The 27307-nt window shown below is 44.6% G+C and overlaps 1 protein-coding gene across 4 annotated transcripts in view; it reads right to left on the bottom strand.

The window, feature by feature from the left end:
* LOC147614070 (FHA domain-containing protein DDL-like) overlaps positions 1 to 27307 on the bottom strand; it is a 46119-nt gene that overhangs the window by 15140 nt on the left and 3672 nt on the right. For 3 of the 4 annotated variants that reach the window (XM_086780609.1, XM_086780608.1, XM_086780611.1), the window contains exons 3-4: positions 7082 to 7110; positions 6673 to 6748 (exon numbers count right to left, since the gene is read on the bottom strand). In XM_086780609.1, coding sequence (XP_086636735.1) covers positions 6673 to 6748; positions 7082 to 7110 — 105 coding nt within the window. Of the gene's footprint in view, positions 1 to 6672; positions 6749 to 7081; positions 7111 to 7410; positions 7579 to 27307 lie in introns of those variants that run through there. The other variant, XM_086780612.1, reaches the window with a different exon arrangement.

A 27307-nucleotide genomic window follows, 5' to 3' on the forward strand; every position in this document is an offset into this window, starting at 1 on the left:
CTTACACGAGGCGAGTTTGTATCTAGCCCTTCGTGGTTGTACTTAGCCTTTGCAGCTATTTTTTTGTCTTTAACTAATTGAAGGATCTTTTTCCCCGAAAAAAAAAAACCTTCAATGCTCAAAATTCAGCAATCATTCATGATGAAAAATAACGCACAACATAGAGGAAGACGTGCAAAAATAGAGAGAGAGAGAGAGAGAGAGAGAGAGAGAGAGAGAGAGAGAGAGAGAAATGAAATGAAATGTTATATTAACGTCTTCAAAAGGCTATAATGACCTAAATGGGAGAACACCAAAAATGGGTAGGCACACCCACAACAGAAGCCCTGGTGTAATGTATAGATAGGAGATGACTGCTAACAAGAACAACCCCGTCGCGGACGCTCTTAGTCGCAAAGGTAGTATTCACACAGTGCAAGAATCCACTGTGTTGGAGATACAAGGGAAAGATTTAGACAGTATGAAGACACAGTATATAGATTGTCGAGAATCAGGTACTCCTTACAGTATGGCCCTTTATTCCGAACTAGGTCATTACACCATTCAGGACGGTTGGCCGTTTTACAAGGATCAACTATGTGTTCTCAGGGAGAAAAGATCGGCACTCCTCCATGATGTCCATGATTCACTTGTTGGTGGTCATCACGGAATCAACACGACCTTAGAGAAGTTATAAAGATCATTTTATTGGTTGAAGATGCTATACAACTATGTTTCTCAGTGTTCCATATGTCGAAAAGTGAAAGTATCTCATACCAACCAAGCAGGATTGCTTCGACCATTGCCCATTCTTGAGGGTCCGTTTCATGACATTTCGATGGATTTTGTTGGACCCCTTCCCGCATCTAGTGGATCTCGGAATACTCAGGGTATGACGATAGATGACAGATTCAATAAATTTTGTATGCTTATACCATGCAAGCAGTATCATGTGCATGAAATGCCATGGACATTCTCAGAGCTAATCCAGAAGGGGCAGCCAAGAAAAAGACCATTAGAGCTAGGATTTGGAGCACAAGGTGCACTGTGGACTTGGAGCAGGGCATGGAAGGCATTGAAGGACGTCCTGTCAACTACGTTAGATGAAAGGAATGACAGTCGGCTGAGACAAGGACTGTCGACTGTACAAGACTGCTGTCGGCTGCTTACAGGGTGGTCGGCTGAACCAGAGGACAAGGCGGGCTGCAAGCGCATCATGACAACTGAAGAAGCCCAATCGGACAGCATTTTAAAGCATTTAATGTACTGTAGACTGGCCGACCAGCAGTTGGAATGGGTCCTTAGGGTCCTTAGAGAAGGACAAATTTTGGTGATGTTCACCTTTTTTACAAGGCAACCTAGGGCTGTGGACTGAGTACCTTTTTGTACCATATGAAATATACTGAATTTCTAGCATCTCTCTCTCTCTCTCTACTCTCCCTTTTGTCTGCGTTTTTGCATTAGCATGTTCTCAGTGGTGTTTAGGGCTGAAAGAAGACTCCCAGAGCTTCCGTGTGTTACAAGCAGACGGCCACAAGAGAAGATATAGCCCGGCTCTTTCTCCGACATTGGTATCCAATTTGTAGTTTGCCACGGACCATTACTTCAAATACGGACCCGAAGTTTACATCTCATTTCTAGCGAGCTCTGTTTGACAACTTTGGTACCAAATTGCAATTGTCCTATGCATTCCATCCCCATACCCATGACCAAACCGAGATTGGCTTTCGATGTGCTTAAAGCATACTGCCATGATCAACAGTCGAAGTGGGAGCTTCATCTCCCGTTGGTGCAGGCAATTCTCGATGACGCTCACTCATCGAGTGTTGGCAGAACTCTGTACGAGGCAGCATTTGGTCGAATATTTTCATCCCTTCTCACGAGGATGATCTCTCCTTCCTTGGAAGCCAACAAGACGACAGAAACTTTTTCACCCACCCCCACCATTGAGTGCGTCAAAGAGCATCTTACCAAAGCCCAGGGCGACGGGCGTACACCAAACAAGTCACGAAGAGACGTCAATTTCAAAGAAGGTGAATGGGTATATGTAAAATCATGAAGCAAAGCCTCAAGCAAGTGGGCAAGCACTATTCAAAGTTGTCATTCAAACATTTTGGTCCTTTTTCCATCATAGAGAAGACGAGCGACGTCACCATGCAACTCAAATTGCCAGACAGTTGGATGATTTACATCTTCCTCGTCTCTTGGTTTTAAGGCCTTATATTGGACCTTCATTGCAGAATGTTCTAGAAAAGCAGCAGCCAGAAGTGGTTGATGAAGCAAAGGTGATAGAGCTTGAGCAAATCCTTCTACATCCCTGGAAGCATGGTTTTGGACGTTGTCTTCGCGAATTTTATGCAAAGTTCAAAGATCGAGAGACCCATGAAGCCGTTTAGCTAGATGAAGAATTCTTCCTCGAGTATCCACAGTTATTAGAGGACTACCTCAAAGCTATGCACTTGATGCCAAGCTAAGCATGAGGGAATGTCACGTGCAGTCATGCACTCTGCTACACGGTGACAAACTGAGGTGGTCTACAGTGCCAGGTGGGCTTGCCACCACTGTCCGTATGAGAAAGGAACCATGATGCCAGATACTCAGGAAGGCCTCTCGACGCTTCCCTTGCAGTCTAAGCCACCCTAAAGCTGTCCCACTAACCATGCAGGGTACGAATGATATCGAGCCAGATGCTCCAGATGGACTCTGTTGGCGAGGTGAGGGTGCCTCGATGTCTTTGCTGCATCGGACTCTCCATATGTGCCACGCAGCTATACCACTGCAAATCTCCCGTCTCTCGCAAGAACCTGGTGACTAGCCGCTAGTGAATGGAGCTAGGACTGACACTGCAAAAATGTGAGGGTGAAAGACCTGAAGGGCTAGTCCCCCACCTCTTTGCTCATATGACATGAAGCACGGCCTTAGTGGCCCAAGCAACTATGCCCCACACAACACAGGCGGAGGTTCGATCCATAGTGAAAATGTGTAGAATCCTCCGCCAGCCACGTGAAAAGGGTGATCTTCTGCGGCCGAAAACTATCCCACAACCGCTTCGAAAAATATGAGAGAGAGTGCGATGGATCATGGGAGGCCCTGGGACCGCCAATGTCCTGCTGGTGTTGGAGTGCCCTCTATCCTTGACATCTGAATCCTACGGCCTAGCTATGCAATGTAAGCAAAAAAAAGGGGATGCCAAGCATCTCCTCATTGTCCTTTGGATCCTACCATGTCCACTCTCCCGGGTCCCACTAGAGTCTCTCTCTCTCTCTCTAGCCACTCTGTGCCACTCATTAGCATGAGAACCAATCACCCTCACCCTTTGCAAGATGCATCCTCTGAGGTCCTCTAAGGAGGTCTCTACTCTCTCCAGTCTACCATGAAGCCCGATAGAGAAGGTGAGTAAGGTGGAGGTCTCGTCCGCTCCATGAACTACCAGGGGTATACCGTACCTAGTGAACACTCCTAAAAAGGAGGAAGATCCTAGACTCTGATACCAACGTAATTCAACAAAAAGAGTTGAGCATAATCTTGTCACGCACTTGAACTATTAATGCTATTAAACAAGATGAAATGGCACAAAACCAAATGTGATAGCAATGCTTAAATTTAAATGACACTACAATAGGGCCGGACCGTTGTAAAATGATTGCATTATCAAGGATTTCTCAAGATACAAGCTTCACGAGCATTAGATGCCAAATTTCCAATGACATCCATGCAATGAAAACATTTTGCAAACATATTTTGTTGAAGTCAGGGTTGATTCCACATCTTTTGTCGTGAAGAACCTCACTCCCCAATCCCCAATGTCTTGCCACAAGTAGCTATGCTCCACTGGCATCCATACACAAGCATGTATGTGCCAGCCGAGACATAGAAGGCCTTAATTGTCAAGCATACGGATGTAGAGTAGATAAAGGGAACTTGAGGAAGCTATTAATGCTAAATTTGTTGATTTTGAGAGAAGAAATCAGCTTTTGATCAACTTGTCGACACTAGAAATGCTCCAAAACATTTTCAGCTCGTACATATCCAAGAGATAGTAGCTAAAAAGGACTCCCAAGGGCTGGACAGCAGTGTAGCACACATTTGCCGGCGGCTGATCCAAGAGTTGGAGAAGCAAGAAACCATGCCAAAAAGTATGTGTGTGGACTGGTTATGCTGAAAATTGAAGAAGGCGTCTGTTTCCCTAGAAGGGAGGGAGAAGATAAGTCTTTCCATTCATAAGATGGGTGGCTATTGGGCCACCTCAACAGGAGTTGTTCGCACATGTGACAGTACCTCCTTGGGGAGAAGACCCAAGAGATGAAAACAGATGTCGGTGAGACGTGATGTGCTTGCTAGCACCACTATCAAAATACTAGACATGTGAATCTGTCATTGACATGCATACATCATGTAGAGAAGGATCATAACTACATTGCACATGAAATGCCCAATCATCCTGTGCTTCGAGGATTCCTTCTTCTCAACACCAAGTGCTGATGCATCAGCCACAACCACACACTGAATCTTTCTTCCCTTTCTCCTTTGCCGGCCTTCTCTTGTACTCATTAATGTAATGACCAGCTTTCTTGCAATAGTTGCACTTGTTCTTCTTCTTAGGCTTGTCACTCTCTTTCCCTGTATCCTTGCCAAAGGAATAGGTTGAATCTGTCTTAGACCAATAACCCCCTCTGAGAATGCTTTGTCTTTACCACATTGATTTGCTACGAGGGCCTAATCGCCAATACACATCACAAACTTGTTTTGCCTTGATTGCTCTTCTTGCAAGAGTACTGAAACCAACTCATCAAAAGTCCGAGCATTTGGATTACCCTTCATCATGAGTCTGATGGTAGAAGCAAAACTCTAGTATAAGTCCGGCAATGCATTGAGAACAATAGGCACCAATGAACTATCAAAATACACCTCATCCACGCTTGCAAGCTGCTCCTTCACATGTTTGATTTTCACGAGAAAACCATCCATCGAATCTCCCTCGTTTATATGCCCTATCTCAAGCTACCGATGCAGGAAGGTAACAGGTGCATCATTGTGCACGTGGCAAAGCGCTGTGCCAAGCACATCCCAAGCCTCCTTGGCAGTCTTACATGAGAGAATATGAGAAATTATGCGTCTCTTTGCAAACAAAGCTATTAAAGCATGTGCATGGGCATCTTTGCCATTCCACCTAGCTTGCTTCGCACTTGAAGGGGGTGCAAGATATATTGTCAAAGTAGATACAGTATCACCCACCAAAGCACCTGTCTCGCAGACAGTTGATGTGCTGGTGAGGCAAGGTGTGCCTCAAGTCTAATCACCACATTCCAAACGCCTTTGGCAACAATACATGCTCCATTATGTATAACCATAGTAAATAGATGGTCCCATCCAACTTATCCTCAACCAAATACATCATGTCCAGCCATGTTTATCTCCAAATTAAATTCCTGACCCACACCAAATGTAACCTGACCAACACACTGCACATGTAGTGCCCACTTCATGCAACCAATATAGTTGCCAAAGTGAACCACTGATGATAGAATATCTACATATGTATTGAACATAACATTGTAGGGAGCAAAGAAAATTACCTAGCAAAAAATAAACAAGCGAGGCCGACGAAGAAGTACCAGAGGCAAGCGGTGCACAAGATCAATGTCGATGCAGAAGGTCAATGCCAAGGAGAGGATGCAAGAGCGAGAGCACCGAAGTCTCGGCATGAAAAAAGGTGCAGATGCAACTACCGCAAACGAGGCCGAAAAATGGGGTTCTCCAGGTAAGGCTCCGTGGACTTTGCTCAGCTGGGATTGGCGGAGCACCATCGTATGCCACTTCTCTCTCTCTCTCTCTCTCTCTCTCTCTCTCTCTCTCTCTGTGGATCGTTGGAGGTGGTGCTGCCGACAAAGTGGGGCAGAGGTGGAGCACCCAGCGAGGAGCTGTGCACAAATCCGACAGCAAAGTCGCGGGAGGTTGAACAGGGATGGCGCCCTGCAGCAACAGGAATAAAGTTCAAGCACACAAGGCAAGAATCTCAACAGCTCTGATACGAAATGTTGAGGTCGGGGATACACAGCAGCAGCATGCACGCACGCACGCATGCACAATGTGGAGATGCAGTGAAACGTGAGGGGAGAGAGCACACACAACTCGATAGATTTCCCATGACATACACTCTACAAGGGAAAAGGGGGAAGGGAAGGTGGGGGAGGGAAGGGAAGGGGAAGGAGGGAGGGGGAGGGGGAGGGGGAGAGGGAGGGGGAGAGGGAGAGGGGAAAATAAAGGCTCTTAGTAAGCAAATCAGTACAGCAGTACTTCAGCACCCAAGCATGGGTTACTCAATAGGTTTCCAAAGAATCCAGATCCTCATTGTTTGGGACATATCAAAAGTTGAATCCCAAAGCAAAACTGGCAGATAGATATGATTTCTTTGAAACACATAAGCTGATGAAGTAAAACAAAACAAAACTTCCTATAAGCATGTAAGCACAATGAGCACACATGCATAGGTGTGACTCTTATTAAACACCCAACCCAAACACTAAAGGCTTTACTAGAATCCTAGACTTTCCAAACCCATTAATCCCAGATTTCGCAGGGTAAACTAGTCTTCAGAACAGGTAGACGCAGATGCATATTTCCACTTGACTTAGCAAGCAAAGCAAAGAAGCAATGAAAGTGCATAGACACGAGTAAACACTTTCTGTATACCTTTGACTTCTGTTTTTCTTCAATATCAGCTTCAGCAGCCTTCATCTTGACCAAAGAATCTTCAGCACCATCTAGCCTGATAGAACATGTCATATAAATGAGACACACTTTACAAAACCTAGGAAAAAAAGCCAAGCAAGCATTTGACAGGCTTTCTATCATCGTAAGCAGAGCAAGAAAAGAACAATGATTTTAAAGGCCAAAAAAAAAAAAGAATGGACAGAGCTACTTAAGAAGTAGCTTCACTAACTTTCCTAATGAAAAAATTGGCTGCAATTACAACCATAAAGTAGATCATGAATGGCACTTGACTACCACTCACACTCGTAGCTGTCCACATGCCACAGCATGCAGCTACCATGAATACAATAACTGGATTTAGACCCGCTTACAAACTTTTTCAACTCACCGAAGCTCCTCTTCATATTGATTTAATGCCTGCAACAACAATGAAAGCACAAAACTCATCAGAATGATAAACCTAAACAATAGAAAATATGATTAGTATCCCCTAAAATTAAAAAGATAAATATGTCGCATAAAAAAGATTCAATTTAAAATTATAAAGATTGAGAAAATTAAGTACAAACATATAAAAGAAAGTTGGCTTAAACTGAGCAAAAGCAATGTCCATAAAAAGCTACAACACTAACTTGTCATTAACGACTACGCATTGTTTTTCCCCAAGCATACTAATGACTCACATATGAATACTGCTAACAACAAAGAATAAATCACCATATAAGCCTGCAAGATAGCCAGCTCTGACCATAGACCTTATTTCTACTCTCCCTTACGCTCATATTTTACTTCAATGAAGCGTAAGGGCAACATAGCAAGATCTCATATCCTAAACTTATCATTCATCCTTGCAGATAAGCACAATTTTAAGTTTCTCATAATGAAGACCGCGATATTCTTGAAAATAAATTATAATTCTAAATACAAATTTAAATAATCATTAATGAGATTCATAATCAATATAAGTGATATGATTGCAAAAAACTTCATAGTTCAAAAACCAAATTTATACTCAATTTTGCAACATCTTAGAACGACCTTTGGCTTATTGATGTAAATATCCCAACAACAAACCTTGCTTGTATCCTCCACACTACAGATTGTGTCAACCTCCCGTTGACTCTTAGAAAACTAATATTAGGGTTTGCAAGGCAAAGAAAGCTCACACACTCACACAAGAAGCAAAAATGAGCTCGAGAGAGAGTGGCAGAAGAGCTTGCACATATGTTCACTCAATAATAAACAAATAGACAAGTACAAGTGATAATATAGGTGTCCTGTCACACCAAATGTCTAGGGGGAAAAAAGTTAAAACCCGTAGGATAAGAAGTGCCCCTTGTAAGAGCATGTTCACATGTAGCACTACACAGAGTGCCTTCAAATCCCCCCCCCCCCCCCCCTTAGTGGTAATGTGAACCTATACAAGGATGCAGATCACTCTCTCTAAGAGAGCAAGCCTAAGGCTTTGCGGAAAGCTTCAAACTTCTCTCGAGATAATGCTTTTGTAAACAGATCTGCAATGTTGTCGTGTGAAGAGCAGTAGGTCAAAGTGATCTCCCCTGCAAGAAGCCTCTCCCTGACATATCTCTATGTGCTTGGTACGAGCATGGAAAACTAGATTCCGTGCCACGGCCATAGCACTCTAACTATCAGTGAGTATGGCAGTGGGTGTCTGCCTGTTGACACTCACGAAGATCTGCAAGTAGCCTTCTTAGCCATACACAATCTACCATAGTAGTGAAGACTGCCATGTACTCAGCTTCACGGGTAGATGTGGCAACAGTGGGTTGCTTTTTAGTATTTACTTAACCATGATTTGCATGAACTGCCCATAAAAATGCAATTCCCACTGGTAGATTGCCAAGTGTCATAATCACCAGCCCAATCTCAATCACTATATGCATGGAGCTGCAAACTGCCCTCCTGGGATAGAACAATCCAAGATCCAGTGTCACCAACTACAGGCATATGCTCACTTATGGTAGTGCTATGTGTGAACAGGGCTTAACCAAGGGCACTTTTTCCCATGTGGTTTTTCCCCTTGGATATCAAGTGTGAAAGGACACTCTACATATAATATTTTGTACTTCTGTATTATATGGATGTGGCACACATACAAGGGTTGACTTGCATTTTGTGGCTACCACACTTTTGGCTCTCTCTCTCTCTCTCTCTCTCTCTCTCTCTCTCTCTCATTTATGTGTGTAAGCTTCTCTATCCTGCACCTAACCACCCTAATGTGCAGGTTTATGTGTGTGAGTCTGTGAGTCCAACACCAACAATTGGTATCAGAGCTTCAGTCCAGGCCCCTCTGGAAGTTCAAGCTTGGCCCTGCAGCTAACTGTGGATTTCCATCGGACGGATCCGTCGCCTGTGGATTTCTGTCGAAAATCCAGTTTCCGTCCGTCGCCTAGCTTCCGGCGCCCAGCTCCACCCACCCAGCCGGCACTCTTAGCGCGGAGCCAACCGCCGCCGCCCTGCGCGGCCAGCGCTCTTATTGCGCAGACAACAGCCGCCGCCACCCAGCCGGCTGCGCTACTGGCCAGGTCTTCGCTGCCGCCGGGTTCTTGGCGCAGCTACTCCTGCTAGCGCCGCCTCCACCTAGCCTGTCGAGTCTGTGCGCCGCCGGCTCCCCGCCCGTCGACTCTGTGCTGCAACTCTGACAGCTGCCCTGCCGCTCAAACCACCGTTGGCAGTGCACGTTGACCTGCACTAGCCTGTCACGACATCTTTACCTGCGCCTCCCTGCTGGTACTCAAATGCTGGCCTCTGCACGCCTATGCCACTCTTCTTCGCATCTGTGTGCTCCCCGACTGACGCTGCAATACACGTCTGTACCATCCGTACTGTCCTCGCCTACAGGTACTCTTTATACACATTTTTATTCACGTGCAAATACAAATTTTGCAGCCATTTCAAGGCAGGTCAGATTCAAACAAAATTCTAGGGGTTTGCCAAAAGTTACCCTCTGCCAAAAAAATTGCAGGTGGTGCCATTCATATTGTTTGGTTTGGAATTTGGGGGTTTTCCAAATTGAGGTCAAAATCAGCAAATTGAGCCTCTTTCAGTTGCAAAAATTTGGGGCTTTCGTGAAAATTGGCCAATTAACTGCACACTGAAGCAATTGGAGTGCATAAAAATTGGAGCTTTTCAGATTGGAGCATGTAATTGGGCATTACAGCTGTGATTTGTCATTGGACAATTTGGTGCAGGTTTACACTTGCTTCAGTTTGCAGGCAAACATTTGCACAGGACATTTGGTTGCCTGGCATTGCACATTGGTGTTTGGTTTGCTTGCAGGTATATTTTGTTGACATGGCTCAATGCTACATATGTTTTTGGTGCGCTCACCCAAGAGGACAAGTTGAATGGATCTAACTACTCCCTCTGGAGTTTCATGATCCATAATTTGCTGGTAGCCAAAGGGCTTTGGGGCATCGTGTGTGGTGATGACACACGCCCACTTACCATACAGGCAGCCACGCCTCAAAGGGGAGGTGCTCAAAGAGCTCCTCATGTAGAACCTGCTCCCACACAAGAGCAAAAGAGATGGGACTCTAGGGATGCACAGACAATGTCATTGATAGCCCTTTCAATGAAAAAGACTATTATTCCGCACATTCTTTCTTGCAAGACATCGAAGCTTGCATGGGACACATTGGAAGCAATGTATCAGGTACGCAACAAGGCAAGAGTTGCCTACTTGAAGAGGCAATTGGATCTTCTTTCTATGGATGAGGGTGACTCCATGGCAGATCATCTCACCAAAGTGAAAGATTTGCAGGAACAATTGCTCAACATTGATGAGGTTATCCCAAACAGACAGATGGTCACCAATACTCTTCATTCCTTACCACCTTCCTACTTGGGCTTTCACACCTCTCTCAACCTCTCAATGAGAGGAGGTGGTGATCCCGTCACTTTTGAAGAGCTCGTGGGTTTACTCTTGCAGGAAGAGCAAACAAGAGCAAACTTATCGAGCAACCGTGGTGGAGACAAGGCATTTACAGCCAAGGATAAGGGTAAAGCAAAGAGCTTTAAGCATGGGGGACAACAGTCTAGCAAGGCTGGTCATGGACAGCTCTCTTCTGGTGGTGAAAAGTCTGACAAAGGGAATGCAAACAAGCCCAAAAAGAAGGGCAAATGTCACTACTGCCATAAGCCTGGACACTACATCAGTGAATGTAGGAAGCAGATTGCAAAAGAGAAGGAAAGAAGCACGCAATGCAGTAGCACACTCTTCTGGTAACAAAGCACAACAATCAGCTAATGTAATCCAGGAAGAGTACACTTTTTTGGTCACACGCACTAGTGGCACACCAAGTGCTTGCAAAGAAGTATTTCAACACTTGGTTTATGCTTCAAATGGCCGCACTGTATCATGTGCAGATCATACCACATATCCAGTAAAGGGAATTGGCAATGTCATACTTATTGCAGCCAAAGGTGTCAATATATGTATGAAAAATGTATTGCATATTCCAGGGATTAAAAAAAATCTGCTCTCCGTCTTAGCCATAAACGACCAAGGTTTAAAGGTTGAATTTGAAGATAGGAAGTGTTTGGTAAAAGACCCATCAAAGGGTATGAAATAGTCACTTCTAGAACATGATACAAAGGCTTGTACAAGCTGGACAGCTATGACAAGTGTACTTATGATGCAAATACAGTGGCTGCCCACACTCCTGAATGCATGATGCAGAGCTATGGCATGCTCGTTTTGGGCATGTAAATTTTCGGAGTTTGATGCTTATGCAGAAGCATCGTATGGTTGATAATATGCCGCTTCTTGAGTTATGTGAGGGATGTGTTTTGGGAAAGATGCAACGAAAACCATTCCCCAAAGATGGAGCTGTGAGCTGAAAGTAAATTACAGCTCATACATCTTGTCAGGGAAGAGCAAACAGCCATAGACACAGCCAAGTCAGTGCCAAGATGGTTGCTGAAAACTTTGCAAGAAAGCAAACTTGCAACTCGACTCACAGGTAGAACAAGGGCTAGTTCCAGCCATGCTTTGAATATACATCGTGGGGAGTCTGCATTAACAATGGGTGGTCTCTTTGATTCAGAAGAGCCTTCTTCTTATGAAGAAACACATGAGAATGAACATTGGGTGCAAGCTATGCAAGCTGAAATCTCTTCTATCATGAAGAACAATACTTGGGATCTTGTAGAATTGCCTAAAGGCAAGCATGTCATTGGAACAAAGTGGGTGTACAAAGTCAAAAGAAAGTCTGATGGTACTATTGACAGGTACAAAGCAAGACTTGTGGCTAAAGGCTACTCCCAGAAAAAGGGAATAGATTATGAAGAGACTTTTGCTCCTACTTCGAGAATGACCACAATAAGATCAGTGATTGCATTGGCTGCACATAAAGGATGGAAAGTGCATCAATTGGACATCAAAACTGCATTCTTAAATGGGGATTTACAGGAGGAAGCATATGTAAATCAGCCCATTGGATTTAGAGTTCCTGGTGAGGAACATAAAGTATGCAGGTTACACAAAGCATTGTATGGGTTAAAGCAAGCTCCAAGAGCTTGGTATGATAAAATACATGCTCATCTAACCAGCCAAGGTTATGTGAATAGTCCAGCTGATAGCACATTGTATGTGAAGAAAACCGATGCCGATATTCTCATACTCATCTTGTATGTAGATGACATGCTCATTACAGGTACTAGCAAAGCACAAATTTCAGATTTCAAAGCTGATTTGAAAGCTGAATTTGATATGGCAGATTTGGGGCCTTTACACTACTATCTCGGCATACAGTTTATGCACACAGATGATGGCATTGTTATGCAGCAAACTAAGTACATAAAAAGTTTGCTAAAAAGGTTTCACATGGATGAATGTAAGCCCATTTCTACTCCAGTAGAACCAGGTGTACGGCTTACTATGCATGATATTGGAGAGCCTTTTGAGGCCGGCATTTATAGCTAGGCAGTGGGATGTCTCATTTACTTGTGTAACACGAGGCCACACATATCTTTTGGGGTGTCTTTGTTGAGCGAATTCATGCACAGCCCAGGCACAAGGCATTGGCAAGCAGTCAAACGCATTTTTCGTTATCTTCAGGGTACCTTGGATCTTGGTTTGTTCTATCCCAGGGGGGGCAGCTTGCAGCTTTATGCATACAGTGATTCAGATTGGGCTGGTGATTATGATACCAGGCAATCCACCAGTGGGAATTGTTTTTTCTTGGCAGTTCATGCATATCTTGGTTGAGTAAAAAGCAACCCACTGTTGCCACATCTACTTGTGAGGCTGAGTACAGGGCAGTCTTCACTCACAGCTACAGTAGATTGTGTATGGATGAGGAGACTATTGGCTGATCTTCGTAAGTGTCAACAGACACCCCCCACCATTCTCACTGATAGCCAGAGTGCTATGGCCGTGGCACGAAATCCAGTATTTCATGCACGTGCCAAGCACATTGAGATTCATTATCACTATGCCAGAGAGGCTACATGCAAGGGAGATCAGTTTATCTTACTGCCCTACACAGGATAATGTTGCAGATCTATTCACAAAGGCTTTACCTCGAGAAAAGTTTGAAGCTTTCCGCAAAGCTTTGGGCTTACTCTCATACAGAGAGTGATTTGCTACCTTGTACAAGTTCACACTTCCACTACAAGGGGGATTTGTAGGCATATGCTCACTTATGGTAGTGCTATGTGTGAACAGGGCTTAACCAAAGACACTTTTTCCCATGTGGTTTTTTCCCTTGGATATCAAGTGTGAAAGGACACTCTACATATAATATTTTGTACTTCTATATTATATGGATGTGGCACACATGCAAGGGTTGACTTGCATTTTGTGGCTACCACACTTTTAGCTCTCTCTCTCTCATTTCTGTGTGTGAGCTTCTCTATCCTGCACCTAACCCTAATGTGCAGGTTTGTGTGTGTGAGTGTGTGAGTCCAACACCAACACCAACCTAGACATTTCCCAGTATGAAAGGGGTCTAGTGGACTCTGTTAGACATCATTCCCTACTTGCTGGCTTCCTATTTGGTGTCCTATTTTAGCCTCTAGGGCTGACCATGTTAGCTTGAGGGGCTGGTCACCCCTCACATATATTTTACCCATATTTATTCCCCATTTTATGGTCCTGGGTATTTTCCCAGTCGTGGAGGCACTTTATCTCCAGTCGGCTGCCTTCATGTAGGCATATAAACAACCGCCATGCCTCCCTCATATCTCACTGCTTGCCTAGTTGCAGTCCCTCACATACAAGGTTCTCCCCTCCTGCTCGAGACATGTATTCCTTTTGGTGATGATATTGAGAGCAAGTTCTCAAATGTGTTTCCTCTCCATCCCTCTCTCTCTCTCTCTCTCTCTCTCTCTCTCTCTCTCAGAGAGCCCCGGACACCGACACCCATTGCAAACCCACAGACATGGCACACATATGTAGAGGGCCTATACCACGCCCCACAGCAGCCACCTATACCTCAGCCAGAGGAGCCTCGACCTACCACGGCTAGCTTCTTTACCCACTCGCTGGTAAAGGAAGCTATCCGCCGCCTACAGCATGGATGGGCCGCCGACCATATGGACCTATAGGGTGAGAGCTCGGCCGACCTTGCTACGCGAGACGTCCTCCATTGACTCTCCGTCAGCAGTTGCAACTTTATCAGGTAGGTCTCCATGACCTTAATCACAAGATGGTCAAAATGCTTCCCAGCATTCTTGACATAAAACAGTCATTTACAAGCAGGTCACAAATACAGTTTCTATATTGAACTCTCGTCTTTCCACATTATTCCACATTAATCCATATTATTTAATCCAATTCCAATTCATATGTGTATCCATTCTTGACCAGTTACATCATTTTCTATCCCATCACATAGGATTCATTCGCTTCACATAACATCCATTCTTATCTTTCTTGATTTACATTACGTCTCCTCACATCCATTTCTCATTATATCTCATTCGTTCAGATCTTATAGGTGGCTGACTTCATTACACGGGGATGCGGAGATGGAGTTGATCTAACAGGTACCTCAGTACATATTATGCTTTATGCTGATGATATTGTATTAGTGTCTGAGTCTCCAGGAGGTTACAGCAGCATCTACATGCACTCCATGATTTCTGCACACAGAGGGGTCTTACTGTGAACCTTGGGAAAACCAAGGTTATGGTCTTTCATACATTGAGACAGGGCAGGAGTCAGCTGACATTTACTCTCGCAGGACGCCAAGTGGAGGTGGTGACATCATACGTGTACCTAGGGGTTACCTTCTCTGCAGCAGCCACACGCTTCACCATGGGACCATGGGTTCAGCAACCAGAGCCAGATTGACACGGGGATATGCAGCATTGGCTAGGCTAGAGAGACAGTGCCACCATGCGCATTTTCAGGAGCCCCGAACGAAGGGGTGGCTATTTGACACATTAGTCACACCGGCACTGATGTATGGAGCAGCGGTATGGGCGCCAAGACTTGCTACCCATTGGTGGACGCAGATAGAGAGACCACAAGCCCTCATGATGGCACGCATGATACGCAGCAAACCGTCAGTACCTCATGACATTATCCGAGCAGAGTTTGCTGCGCCTCCTTTTTTGAGGCATCTAGACAGCTGGCTGAGGCAGGAGACAGAGGATCATCGTATGCACAGGTCACACATTGGTTCTCACAGCATGGCCTAGACATGGATCATCTACCACCATTCTAGTATGACAAGGATGCACCACATATCCGTCTCTCTCATAATGAGAGGAACAGAGTATTGAGACAGGACCTATGGTAGCTCTATACACGAGAGACATGGATATCGCCTACACAGCCTCTTCCACCAAAGATGCTATACTACAAAGATCACTTCATGAGTATCGCTGATTATGGATTTATAGAGAGGCCTAGATACATGGAGGGCTTTTTACCACAAGGCTCCCGAGTAGCTATTGGTCAACTTAGAGTCTCATCACATCGATTGGAGATCGAGACTGGCAGAGCAGCACGGATCCCCCGAGAGGAGAGGGTAAGCAAATTGTGCAGAGAGGAGGTGGTGAGTGAGGAGCATTATGTATGCAGATGCAGAGCATATACAGTCATCAGAGAGAGAGATCCCATTTTATTCAGAGAGCCACATTCCCTACTCTAGATCTTTGAGGCAGCAGACCAGCGCATACTGGGGAGATTCATTCTAGACATACAGCGTCACAAAGAGACATCATTACAAGCTCAGACAGCTACGGATGACAGACACAGATTACTACATTTTTTCAGAGATCTACCCCACTCCCAGCCCCTACACAGCAAGGAATTACTCTCCAGAGAGCAGAGACACTCAGAGCCCGCAGGAGACAGAGGACACCTGGCTTTCGGACACCACGCCTATACCAGAGAGAGATGACAGAGATCAGAGCTTAGTTTCACACAGAGAGGGTGCGGAGCGACTAGTTCGACCCAGGCATGTTCTTCAAGGAGCTGTGGGGACAGCCCAGCCCCTTCATTGATGTATACCATTCTATACCCCCAGTATGGTACAGGATGGAGCTAGCTAGGTTGCATGTCATGATTGTATACTCCATGCATATAGCTTTGCATTCTCCTAGTAGTAGAGCTCCATCACCTCCCCCACTCATTGTACTTATTGCACATCCAGATTCAGCTTTTTAGTTCAGTACTTTTTCATTTTGTTGGGATGACAGAGGATACCCCACACAGGTACACTAATTTGTCTCATAGGCCGAGTTCGGTCTATTGGAAGACGTTAGTAAAATCTTTCTCTCTCTCTCTCTCTCTCTCTCTCTCTCTCTCGTGTTTCTGCTTTCCCTTCTTCCGCTGCACATTCTATCTTGGTATCAGAGTGCCGATGATTGTCAGCGTTGGATGCTCCCTCCTTGTGCTAGGGAAGTTGCTCTATGTCCACATCACTCCGTGCATGGATTTGGGCATCGCAATCAGTTCTCCCAGCGCGTCAAAGTTGGGTCCCGACGAAGATAGTGCAAAATCGCCATAACAGAGCTTTGGGTCCAAAATGAGTCCGAATCGGATCTGAACACAACAAGAAAGATCCGGGTTGCTTGCCACACATTTGTCCATGCATGATTCGATTTTCATGCCTCTTCGGCGCCGTTTGGGCCACGGTTGAAAATTTTTGCCATTTGGCACGCTCGTGCATCTTTTTCGAGAACCCGGATTCGGACAATTAGAAGTTGAGGATCCCGGACCCCATCACAGAACGGACCACACGGACTTGTGCTAGGAAAGTTGCTCTACCTCTTGATTTCTGTGTTTTTCTGCCTATGGACAGATCTGCGTTTTTCCATGCATTGAAGCTTGCGTTTCAGTTCTTCAAGGACTAACTCATCCCCAATTTAGTGGGCTGCAGTCCCTCTTCTTCAGGGCGTTAGTTGGCAGCCTCTAGGCAGCCTGATAGGGGCGTTTTTTTCAGGACAGTATATCTGCCCTTCTAGCAGCACCTTCCAGGGTTTTCAGGCGACTATTTTTCCAGGTTTGGGCAGCAACATTGCTGTCCCAACAGGCTGCGTTTTTTGGCCTGTTTGGGCTTGCCCACGCCTTGTTCTTGGAGCTCTCTGGGCTCCTCTTTTGCCTGTCCCTTCTGGTTATCGTGTGCCATCCCCCCCTCTCCCCCCGATTGTACTTGTTCTCTACAGCAGTTCTTGATCTGAGGTTTCAACGTTTCCATATTCAGCCTATTCTACAGCCCCTTTTACCTCTATGTTTTCAGATTTGCAGCCATGGTTGCTGCGTTTTTCTGAACCGATCTTGTTGGTAGCTCTACCTTCACCTATGCTTCATCTGTTGGACCCAAAAGTACCTTCTCTTCAGCGTTTTTCCTCCTAGGAGGTGTGGACACTAGTTGACCTGAATTTTCAGGTTTGTAGCCCTTGTTTGGCTACATTTTCTTCTCCCGTCCACACATATCACTTGCAAAGGGGGTTTCTTGTTTGGACTGTGGCTTTGGAGGCAGTTTGGTACTTGAGGAGGATTCTGAATTTCAGATTTCAGTCAGAGTTTTGATGGTTTTGGAGCATCTATACCTGTGTTTTGTTCCTAGCCTACACGGTTTCCCGGTTTCTACATGTTCCTTGCCTTCTGTTGGCGGTGGAGTGCTATTTTTACTGGATAGCACTGATTTGGCCGCGTTTTGCTTCCTTTAGGAGTTTTTCTACACTCAAAGGGGGCCTATCTCCAGCTACTTCACTTGAGGATCAGTTTCGGGAGCTGTTTTGTATCTGTGGAGACTTCTCTTCTATGACAGGAGTTTACAGATTTTGGAGGAGAGCAATGATCTTTTCAGAGATCCTCAGCAGAGTTTATTTTGTCCGAGCTTGTGTTCTTTGCAGTGTTTGCAAAACAAGGAGGGTGTTTTGCCCTTGCGGTGTGATCCTTTCACCTGGATCATTTATTTGTTCCTGATTCTTGGGATCTGGTTCTACTTCTGGAACAATCTTCTGCTATCTGTGATGCTTTTGAGGACTTTGTTACCACTGCAATTATATTCCTACTTCCCTTCCTCATTGTGAGGAGTCTATCTCTGCATCTCTTTGTGATGCTTCTGAGGATGCCCCTCCCCCTGCCAGTTCTGCAAGCTTGTTGTTTTGGAGGATGGTTTTTTGGACCCGGTGGGATGCTTTGGATCTATGGTTGCTAACCGTGCCTGGGACACAGTGGTGCTTCCAGAGTTTTTTGGATTTGGATCAGAATCAGGTTGGACTTATATTAGTCCGACGATATTTTTTTTTAGAGAGGGATGTGGGGTCCTTTCATCTTGGGGTCCTTTCATCTTGCAATGCCCACCTCAGTGGTACGTACTTATGTACAGCTTTGGGCAACTCATGGCACAGAGTTTGAGTAGATGGACCCCATCTTTTCTACAGAGTCTTTACATCTTGCAATGCCGACCTTTTCAGAGGATGCTTTTGTACAGCATTTGGCTACTCTTGGTACAGAGTTGGAGCAGATTAACTCTTTCTTTTGAGGGTTCCAGTGAGGAGCAGCTTGCTTCTCCCAAGATTGATTATCTACAGGATCTGATCTTGGTTGGTTTTGAGTTTTTTCATACATTCGACTTCGGGGAGTGTTCTTATACTTGGATTTGCAACCATTATTTGGAGCAACACATCGCAACCTATATGGTTGTTTTCTTCCACAGGAGCGGTGTACCTAGCAGCTTATTCTGTTGCTTTTGTAGCTGAGTTGCTGAGGAGATTAGTTGCAATCCCTCACATACGAGGTTCTCCCCTCTTGCTCTGGACATGTATTCCTTTTGGTGATGATATTGAGAGAAGGTTCTCACCTGTGTTTCCTCTCATCTCTCTCTCACTCTCTCTCTCTCCCTCCTGTGTTTCCACTTTCCCTTCTTCTGCTACACATTCTATCAGACTCTAGGATGTCCAAATATTCAGAAAGAACAAGCGTTGGGATTGGGGGATTATCCTGGGATACAAAGGATCACACTCCTAAAATTTAGGAGAGTTGCTATTTTTGGCCCGACTCCAATGGAAATTCTGTTCGCGTCATTACGTCCGGAATTGGGCAGATACCAAGAGTTGCCAAAGTACCTATGACAAATGGGCTACCAGTTGGGATATTTTTAGAGATAAAGATTATGGGCGAACCCATCTCTTAGATTGCAACATGTGGCAAGAAAGTGGATCAAAGTGAAACAAGTGGCCTCACACTTGTCATTATAGCCTTCTCTTGCCATTTTAGCCCATGGGAGGCCCAAATCTATAAGTTGGAGCCCTCTCTCTTCATTAAGGGAGGCTCTCTGGCTCCACACTAGCCTCTACCACCATTACAGGCTGCCCTAATGATGGCTACTCTCTTTCCCTCTCTCTTGAAGGCTACCCATGAAGAATATCGCCTGTTGGGGACTGTTTTGGAGGCTTCCATCACGATGAAATACTGAAGGCAAGGGTATTTAATCATTTTATTATGATTTCTAGCAACTGTACTTGTTGTACCAGCCCTTGTACTTGTACATGCTGTACCAACCACTGTACTTGTTGTACCAATCCTTGTACTTGTTGTACCTTCTGTACCAACGACTGTACCTGTTGTACCAATCCTTGTACTTGTTGTACCTTCTGTACCAACGACTGTACCTGTTGTACCAGCCATTGTATCTGTTGTACCAGCCATTGTACATGTACCAGCTGAGTGGAGGGCTGCACCTACTGTAGTCTGTTTTAGGTTCTGTACCTACTGTACCAGCTCTATTGGTGCTGCCCTGACTTGTTTTGGTTGCCCATAGTGCTGCCCAACTTGTTTATGGTGATGTATATGGTATATTATTTGCTTCAACTGAGTTTCTCACATATGGCATCTTGAAGACCCATGGTGATGGGGGAGATCAGTACCCTCTCGGGAAGAGGTGGTTTACACATTCACACTATTTAGAGGCTTCTTTTGATAATAGCCTGTGTGTTTGATCCAACGATGGTTGTATATGGATAATCTGGTATATCTCGTGGGTAGAGTAAGGCCCTCAAAGCTTGTACATGATATTATTCTCCTTTGGTAATAAAATACTCAAAGGGGGGGGGGGGGTCAGCCCATTCCGGCCTCTATGCGGTGTCACATGTGCAAGCTCCACTTTCAGCGTTTATGGATGTTTTATCCATCTTTTATGTTTTATGCAAAGTGATGATGGATATGTGTCAAGGCTATGGCCATGTTTAAATGTTTTAATATGCATTGATGGTATCAACAAGTGTGTCAAAGACCCCAGTCCCCTGGAGTTTCATCCAGGGTGCCCTGAAGATAGTGAAAAATGTGTTTCACAGCTTGCCAATGCTTTGTCCCTAGGCTGTGCATGAATTTGCTTGACTAGGACACACCAAACTGAATATCTAGGCGTGTATTGCACAAGTATATGAGGTAGTGGCTATACAGGCTCATGTCATAAGGCTCTTCCCATCATACATGCTCAATTTGAGCGCGGGTTCTTCAGATGTAGAAATAGACTTACAATCCTAGAAGCCAAACTTATGCAAGAGCTTCTATATGTATTTGGATTGAAGCATAAAAATACCTTCATCCATATGCACAAATTGTATGCCCAAGTAATAGTGCAATAAACCCAAATCTGACATTTTAAATGAGGTCTTTAATGTAGCTTTAAAAGCTGAAATTGCATCCTCATTATTTCCAGTCAACAGCATGTAATCCACATAGAGTATGAACATAATCAAAACACCATGACCCTCTTTGACATAGAGGGTGCTCTCTCAATTGGACTATTGTTGAATCCTTGGCTGCTCAAGCATGCATGAATTTTCTCATACCAAGTTCTTGGAACTTGTTTGAGACCATAAAGTGCTTTGCGGAGCTTGCACACTTTGCCTTCTCGACCATGCATCTCAAATCCAATAGGCTGACTTACATAAACGTCTTCTTGCAAGTCCTCATTAAGAAAAGCTATTTTTATATCCAATTGCTACACTTTCCATCCATGATGGGCAGCCAATGCAAAAACACATCTAACAGTCGTAAGTCGAGAAGTAGGTGCAAAAGTCTCATCATAGTCTATGCCTTTTTTTGTTAAGCATAACCTTTGGCCACAAGACGAGCTTTTTACCGATCAATAGTACCATTAGATTTCTGTTTGACTTTGTACACCCATTTTGTGCCAATGGGTTTCTTGCCTGGAGGCAAATCAACCAAATCCCAAGTGTTGTTCTTATAGATAGCATCCATCTCTGTTTGCATGGCTTCCATCCAATGCTCATTCTCTTGAGCCTCTTCAAATGAATATGGCTGGTCTTCATCACAAATAGTACTCATGCATAATACATTCGCCTGTTCTTGAGCACTTCTAGAGCCAGCCCGTCCTCCTAGGTAGAGGAGCTGAAATTTTGCTCTCTTGCAAAGTACGAACCAGCCAACGAGGCACTGTTCTAGCTTCTTGCATGGCTGTCCGCTCTTCCTGAACAGCTTCTCGTACAACATGATGAGTAACAGGCTGATTTGGGGGCTGGTTTTCAGTACCCATACGCTGTCCAATATGCATTTCTTGGAGTTGGTCTGATGTTCCATCTATGCCCCAATGGAATCAGCCCCTCAAACATATCTTGTGGACCATTTTAAAAGTGTTTGATAAACTCTGCCAATGACTGTGCTGAATTTTCAGCAAATACAACATCTCTACTTTCAAAAATCCTTTGACCGCATGGATTGTAGAGACGGCATCCCTTGCTACCACTCTTGTAGCTCATAAATATGCATTTGATTGCCTTGTCATCTGGCTTGCCTAAGCTGTGAAGGCACATGAGCACATGCAAGGCAACCAAAAATTCTGAGATAGTCAACCATAGGTTTCCTATCATACCAGGACTCAAAAGAAGTGATGGTCTTCAAAGCCTTCGCAGGGCACCTGTTCAAAGCATGTGTAGCACACATAATTGCCTCCATCCATAATTTGTGAGGCAAATTCTTGCCCTTAACCATACATCTTGCCATCTCCATCAATGACATGTTCTTCCTTTCTGCTACACCATTTTGCTGTGGTGTGTAAGGCAAAGTACATTGATGCTTTATGCCTCTTTCTGCCAAATATGCCTTAAATGCACCTGACATATTCCCCCCCTCCATCTGTGCAGAGGGTTTGTACTTTGCAGCCTATCTCATTTTCAGCTTTAGCAACAAAATACTGAAAACACATGAAGACTTCAAACTTTGCCATCAAAGGGAAAGCCCAAGCAAATCTTGAATAGTCATCAATGAATGTTACAAAGTATAGATGCTTCCCAAATGATGGTGTCCCCATCGGACCACACACATCATTGTGTGTGAGCTGTAATTTCCGGACAGCCCTTACAGATCCATCCTTGGGGAAGGCATTTCTATGCATCTTGTCCAAAATGCCTTCACATACATGTTTAGGTGGCAGCTCAACATGTAGCATACTTTGAACCATTTTATGCCTCTAGAGCAACATCAAACTCCCAAAATTCACATGCCCAAACTTGGCATGCCATAACTCTGCCTCTTGCATGGCAAAAGTATAAGTGGTGGCCATGCATGCATCCTGTCCATTCTTCTCATATGTGTTCAAATGATACAAGCCTTGGTACAATGTGCCAGAAGTGACTATAGCATAGTCTTCCTCTCTATTTCTTATTGTGCATCTCTCATCCTCAAAGTTCACAGCATAGCCTCTTTGTGCAAAAGAGGACACTGACAACAAATTCTTCTTGATTCCACACATATACAACACATCTGAAATGCATAGGTCTGGACATCTGCAACTGTGAGCATAATCTCACCAATGCCTTGTACTAGATATGAAGAATTGTTTGCACATGTTACCTTCTTCCCTTTTGGGACAGCCCTCAATGACATGAACAAATCCTTCTTTGATGTAATGTGTCTAGAAGCCCCAATGTCAAAGTACCTAATGACACTGACAACAAATTCTTCTTGATTCCACACATATACAACACATCTGAAATGCATAGGTCTGGACATCTGCAACTGTGAGCATAATCTCACCAATGCCTTGTACTAGATATGAAGAATTGTTCACACATGTTACCTTCTTCCCTTTTGGGACGGCCCTCAATGACATGAACAAATCCTTCTTCGATGTAATGTGTCTAGAAGCCCCAATGTCAAAGTACCTAATGACTTGTTTCTCATTCACATTGAGAGACCAGTGCTCTTGTGATCCATCATAACTACATACCAAGAATGCCCAATCATCCTGCACAAAGTGAGCTAAATCCTCAGCCCTTGCTGTAGGCATACTGGAAGAGTCCACTGACAAACCTGATTCCTTTTTCTTCTCTTTAGCCTGTCTCTTCCTACACTCAGTAATGTAGGGCCCTGGTTTCTTGCAGTAGTGACACTTTCCCTTCTTGGGCTGATCTGCATCACTTTTGACTTTGTTTGATGGCTGTCCAGAAGCAGATAGCCACTCTTTGCTTTTCCCTTACCCTTATCATGGGCATCTAAAGCTTGATCACTACCATGTGCCGTGCATAGTTGCCAGACGTTTTTAAAACGAGAAGTTTTATACGAGTTTTATACTTTTAAAAACGTTTTTTATTTTTGGAGAAGTTTTTTAAATAAGTTTTTTATTCATTAATTTTTTAAAGCTATAATTATGGTTTGTATCTATAGTTTTTAAGCCTAGGATGTTGGAACCACAGATTTCATGTATAAAAGTTAACCTTGTGCATGAAAACAATAACCAAGGAACGATTTACCAATGACCATTCAACATTAACCATTCACATACATTGTAAAGTTTAAAAATCAAAAGAATGATAACTAAAGAACTCAGACTCCAGAGGCTAGAGCTAAGAGACAAGTAACATAATCCACCATCCATGATCCATGATCAAAGTCGAATTAAAATGCCAAATTCCAATCACAAGTGCCAAGTACCAATGAAATAAAAATAATGTCAAGACTGAAGACTGACACTCTAGAGTCTACACATCCTGATCCACTCAACATCATGATCAGATGCCTCAGCCTTTGAATCTATAGTGTAAGTAGATGTATCATCCGAAATATCTGAATCATCCAGATCTGCCTCCTCTATCTGTACTGCAACACCCAGACTCGTGCCAACTCGAGCACTAGATCTCGTTGCTGATGAACTGATCGTGGCCTGAACTCGGGGTCTCACTCTCAAATGGCTCCACGTGGTGTGAATCGGTTGCATGGCCTCCTCGTAGAGCATAGCATAAATGTCTCGCTCATCTGGTGGAATCTCCAGAATTTCCTTCACCTTCTCGATATGTCGATCAAGTCGACATTCACCTGGCAAGGCTCAATGGGATTGCCTTTCTCCTCAAAAAGACATAGGTTGCAGTGGCAATACACCAAACGCTCCAGCTGAGCGGTAAATAATCTGTTCCTCTTCTTTGTGTGAAAGAGGACCCAAGTACTCCAGTTTCTCTCACAAGGACCCGAGCTGCAGTCCTGTGAGAGAACTCTCATGGCAATGCTTCTCTGCCATTCAAAAATTAGAAGAACTTAGAAGCTACTACAATAAATGAAGATTCAAGAAGTTGAGGAAAATTTACTAACACTCCATCACTTTAGGAAATTAGAATCACACGCAAGTTGCAACAAAGCTCCTACCAGATGGGAAGCACCAATGCCATATTTCTCCCACCATGACACAAGCTCAAGTTAGCACTCTCATAGGCGAGCAATGGAGGACCCAAAGTGTTTTCTTGTGCCATTCCGAAAGTGTAGGCGCTCCTGCTCTAGTATCCTCAAGTGCTGCACATCTCCACTAGTCAAATCATCAATGTACTCCCTCCAACCATCCTGCAACTCCTCACATAAGAATTGCTTGTCATTTCTCCATAGAGGATGGAGGATGTGCAACAGCATGAATTGGTCTATGAAACCAATCCCATCGAGTGAGCTACGCATTGCGAAGATCCGTCACCCTAATTGATTCATTAAAACATTATACATAAAACATTAAAATTCATTAGGTGTGTTATGCATAAATGATACAACTTCCTAGTCAATGTAGTAATGTACTTACTCCTCTTCTTCTAAGCCTTGTGCCTTGTTAATGCATTCACCGATCTTGTCCATATACTCATACAATAAGCCAAGTGTGCTGCCCTCCATATCAGTGATGCGTAAGACACTGTAGAATCCTCACCAACACTTCAGCCTTCTTCCAAAAGGCTTCATCTCCCATTATAGTGGTTTCAAACTTCACATATTTGGGCCTTCTTTCTTTCACCTCATTCATCTCAAACCATGCGCGTGAAACAACTCTGCGCAATAGTCCGGTCCGAACTCGTAGTACCCTGTCAACTAGAATAAACATGTAGGCAAATCTAGTGGAGGAGGGTTTTTGGAGCTGCAGCTCACTCTCTACTCTACAGATGTTCAACACCTTTGGCCTCTTTGTGACAAATTTGACAATGAACTTTGAAGTGGCTAACACTTTGGCAACCCACAGCATCTTTCCCACATCCTCCATCAACAAATCCAAGCTATGTGATGCACAAGGAGTCCAAACAATTTTTGGGAACTCCTCATGCAACATACGGCCCATACTGACACAATTAGAGCCATTATCTGTAATAACTTGCACTATATTCTCTCGACCTATCTCCATCACAACCTCACGCAAGTGTCTCCAAATGAACTCCCATGTCACCACTGTATCTGGCAAAGAGGCATCGATAGCCTTTAAGAACATAGTGCCCTTGCAGGAGGACACCAAAATGTTACACACTTCTTTTGCGTACATCGGACCATCCATCACATAGAATTGTGCATCCATATTTCTCCCATGTAGCTCTAAGGGGTTGTATGTCCTCCTCTATTTGCATACGCTCTCCTAAGCTCACGAGTGCGCAAGGCCTCGTATGAAGGTCCCTCCCACTCATAGCTGATGCGGCTCACTGCCCTCATGCAACTTTTCCATCGCTTTGTCTTCAATATGTGAAAGGATAATGCACATTGAATGAACAATTTGGTTATCTCCCTGGTAGCTGCTGCCCCCTCTTCAATGCATTCACCATGGGCAACTTAGGTGGACGTGACGGTGCACCACTAACAGGCATTTGCATGTGCACCGAACTTGAAGCCACATCTTGCCCAGCTTGACCCAATCCTTCACTTTCCTCTTCTTGATCCTTTGCCCTTTTGGTCACACCACCTTGACCATTGCCCGACAACTCCTCTCTCTCATCTTGAGACTTTGCAACCATCTGTAATCGTACCTGATTCACCACATTTTTGGGCACTCTAGGGCATATAGCAATGCCCTTTCCCTTTAACCCGGCCAAGTGGGCTTTGATACGAGTAGCCTTCCCTGTATAAATGTCACCACAATATTTGCATCTCCACCTGGATTGACCACTTTCATTGTAATTAGTTAGGTCCTCTACATGTGCATTCACTGGATCGGGAGTTCGGCCCATTTCAAGACTCATGAGCAAATGGAGCAAGCCGGGTGTAGAAGAGGTAAAAGGCGGGAACAGAGCTTCAAATGCAGAGGTGGGAGCACTAAGCAGAAGGGGCAGGTTTGAGGTGGCCTGTGGGAGCAGTAGAGAGACGGGAACACTGAGCAGGTTGCTGCCTGCAGTAGATAGGAGGGACCAAGGTGCAGCTTGCACAGTGTAGAGATTGAAGCAAGTCTGAGGTGGCCTGTGGGAGCAGTAGAGAGGCGGGAGCACTGAGCAGGGTGCTGCCTGCAGCAGATAGGAGGGACTAGGGTGCAGCATGCACAGTGCAGAGACTGAAGCAGCACTAGAGTAGGTGAGAGCAGGCTGCAGAAGGAGGCTGCTCCAGGCGGAGCAGGCGGAGCAGGCCTGGACAGTATAGCAGCACTGGGCATGCGGGAGTAGGCCTAGAGCAGCAGGCGGAGCAGAGTCGGCAACAGGCTGCATGCGCGAATAGCGAGCGGCGGCAACTTGTGTACGGTGGAGGGCGACGGCAACAAGTTCAAAGAAGCGAAAACGTACAAATGATAAAGTACAATAGGCGACACGTTATCCAAGGTTTTTTTACCCCAAAAAAAATTCATCTGTAAAAAAACGTGTTCTAAAAAAAACGTTTCAAAACATTCATGTTTTTTATTCCATGAAAAAAATGCGTTTTTTAACAACTATGGTGCCGTGGAAGACT

This window comes from Cibotium barometz, chromosome 42 (genome assembly GCF_041138505.1).
Source record: "Cibotium barometz isolate CiBa-2024 chromosome 42, ASM4113850v1, whole genome shotgun sequence".
Lineage (NCBI taxonomy): Eukaryota > Viridiplantae > Streptophyta > Polypodiopsida > Cyatheales > Cibotiaceae > Cibotium > Cibotium barometz.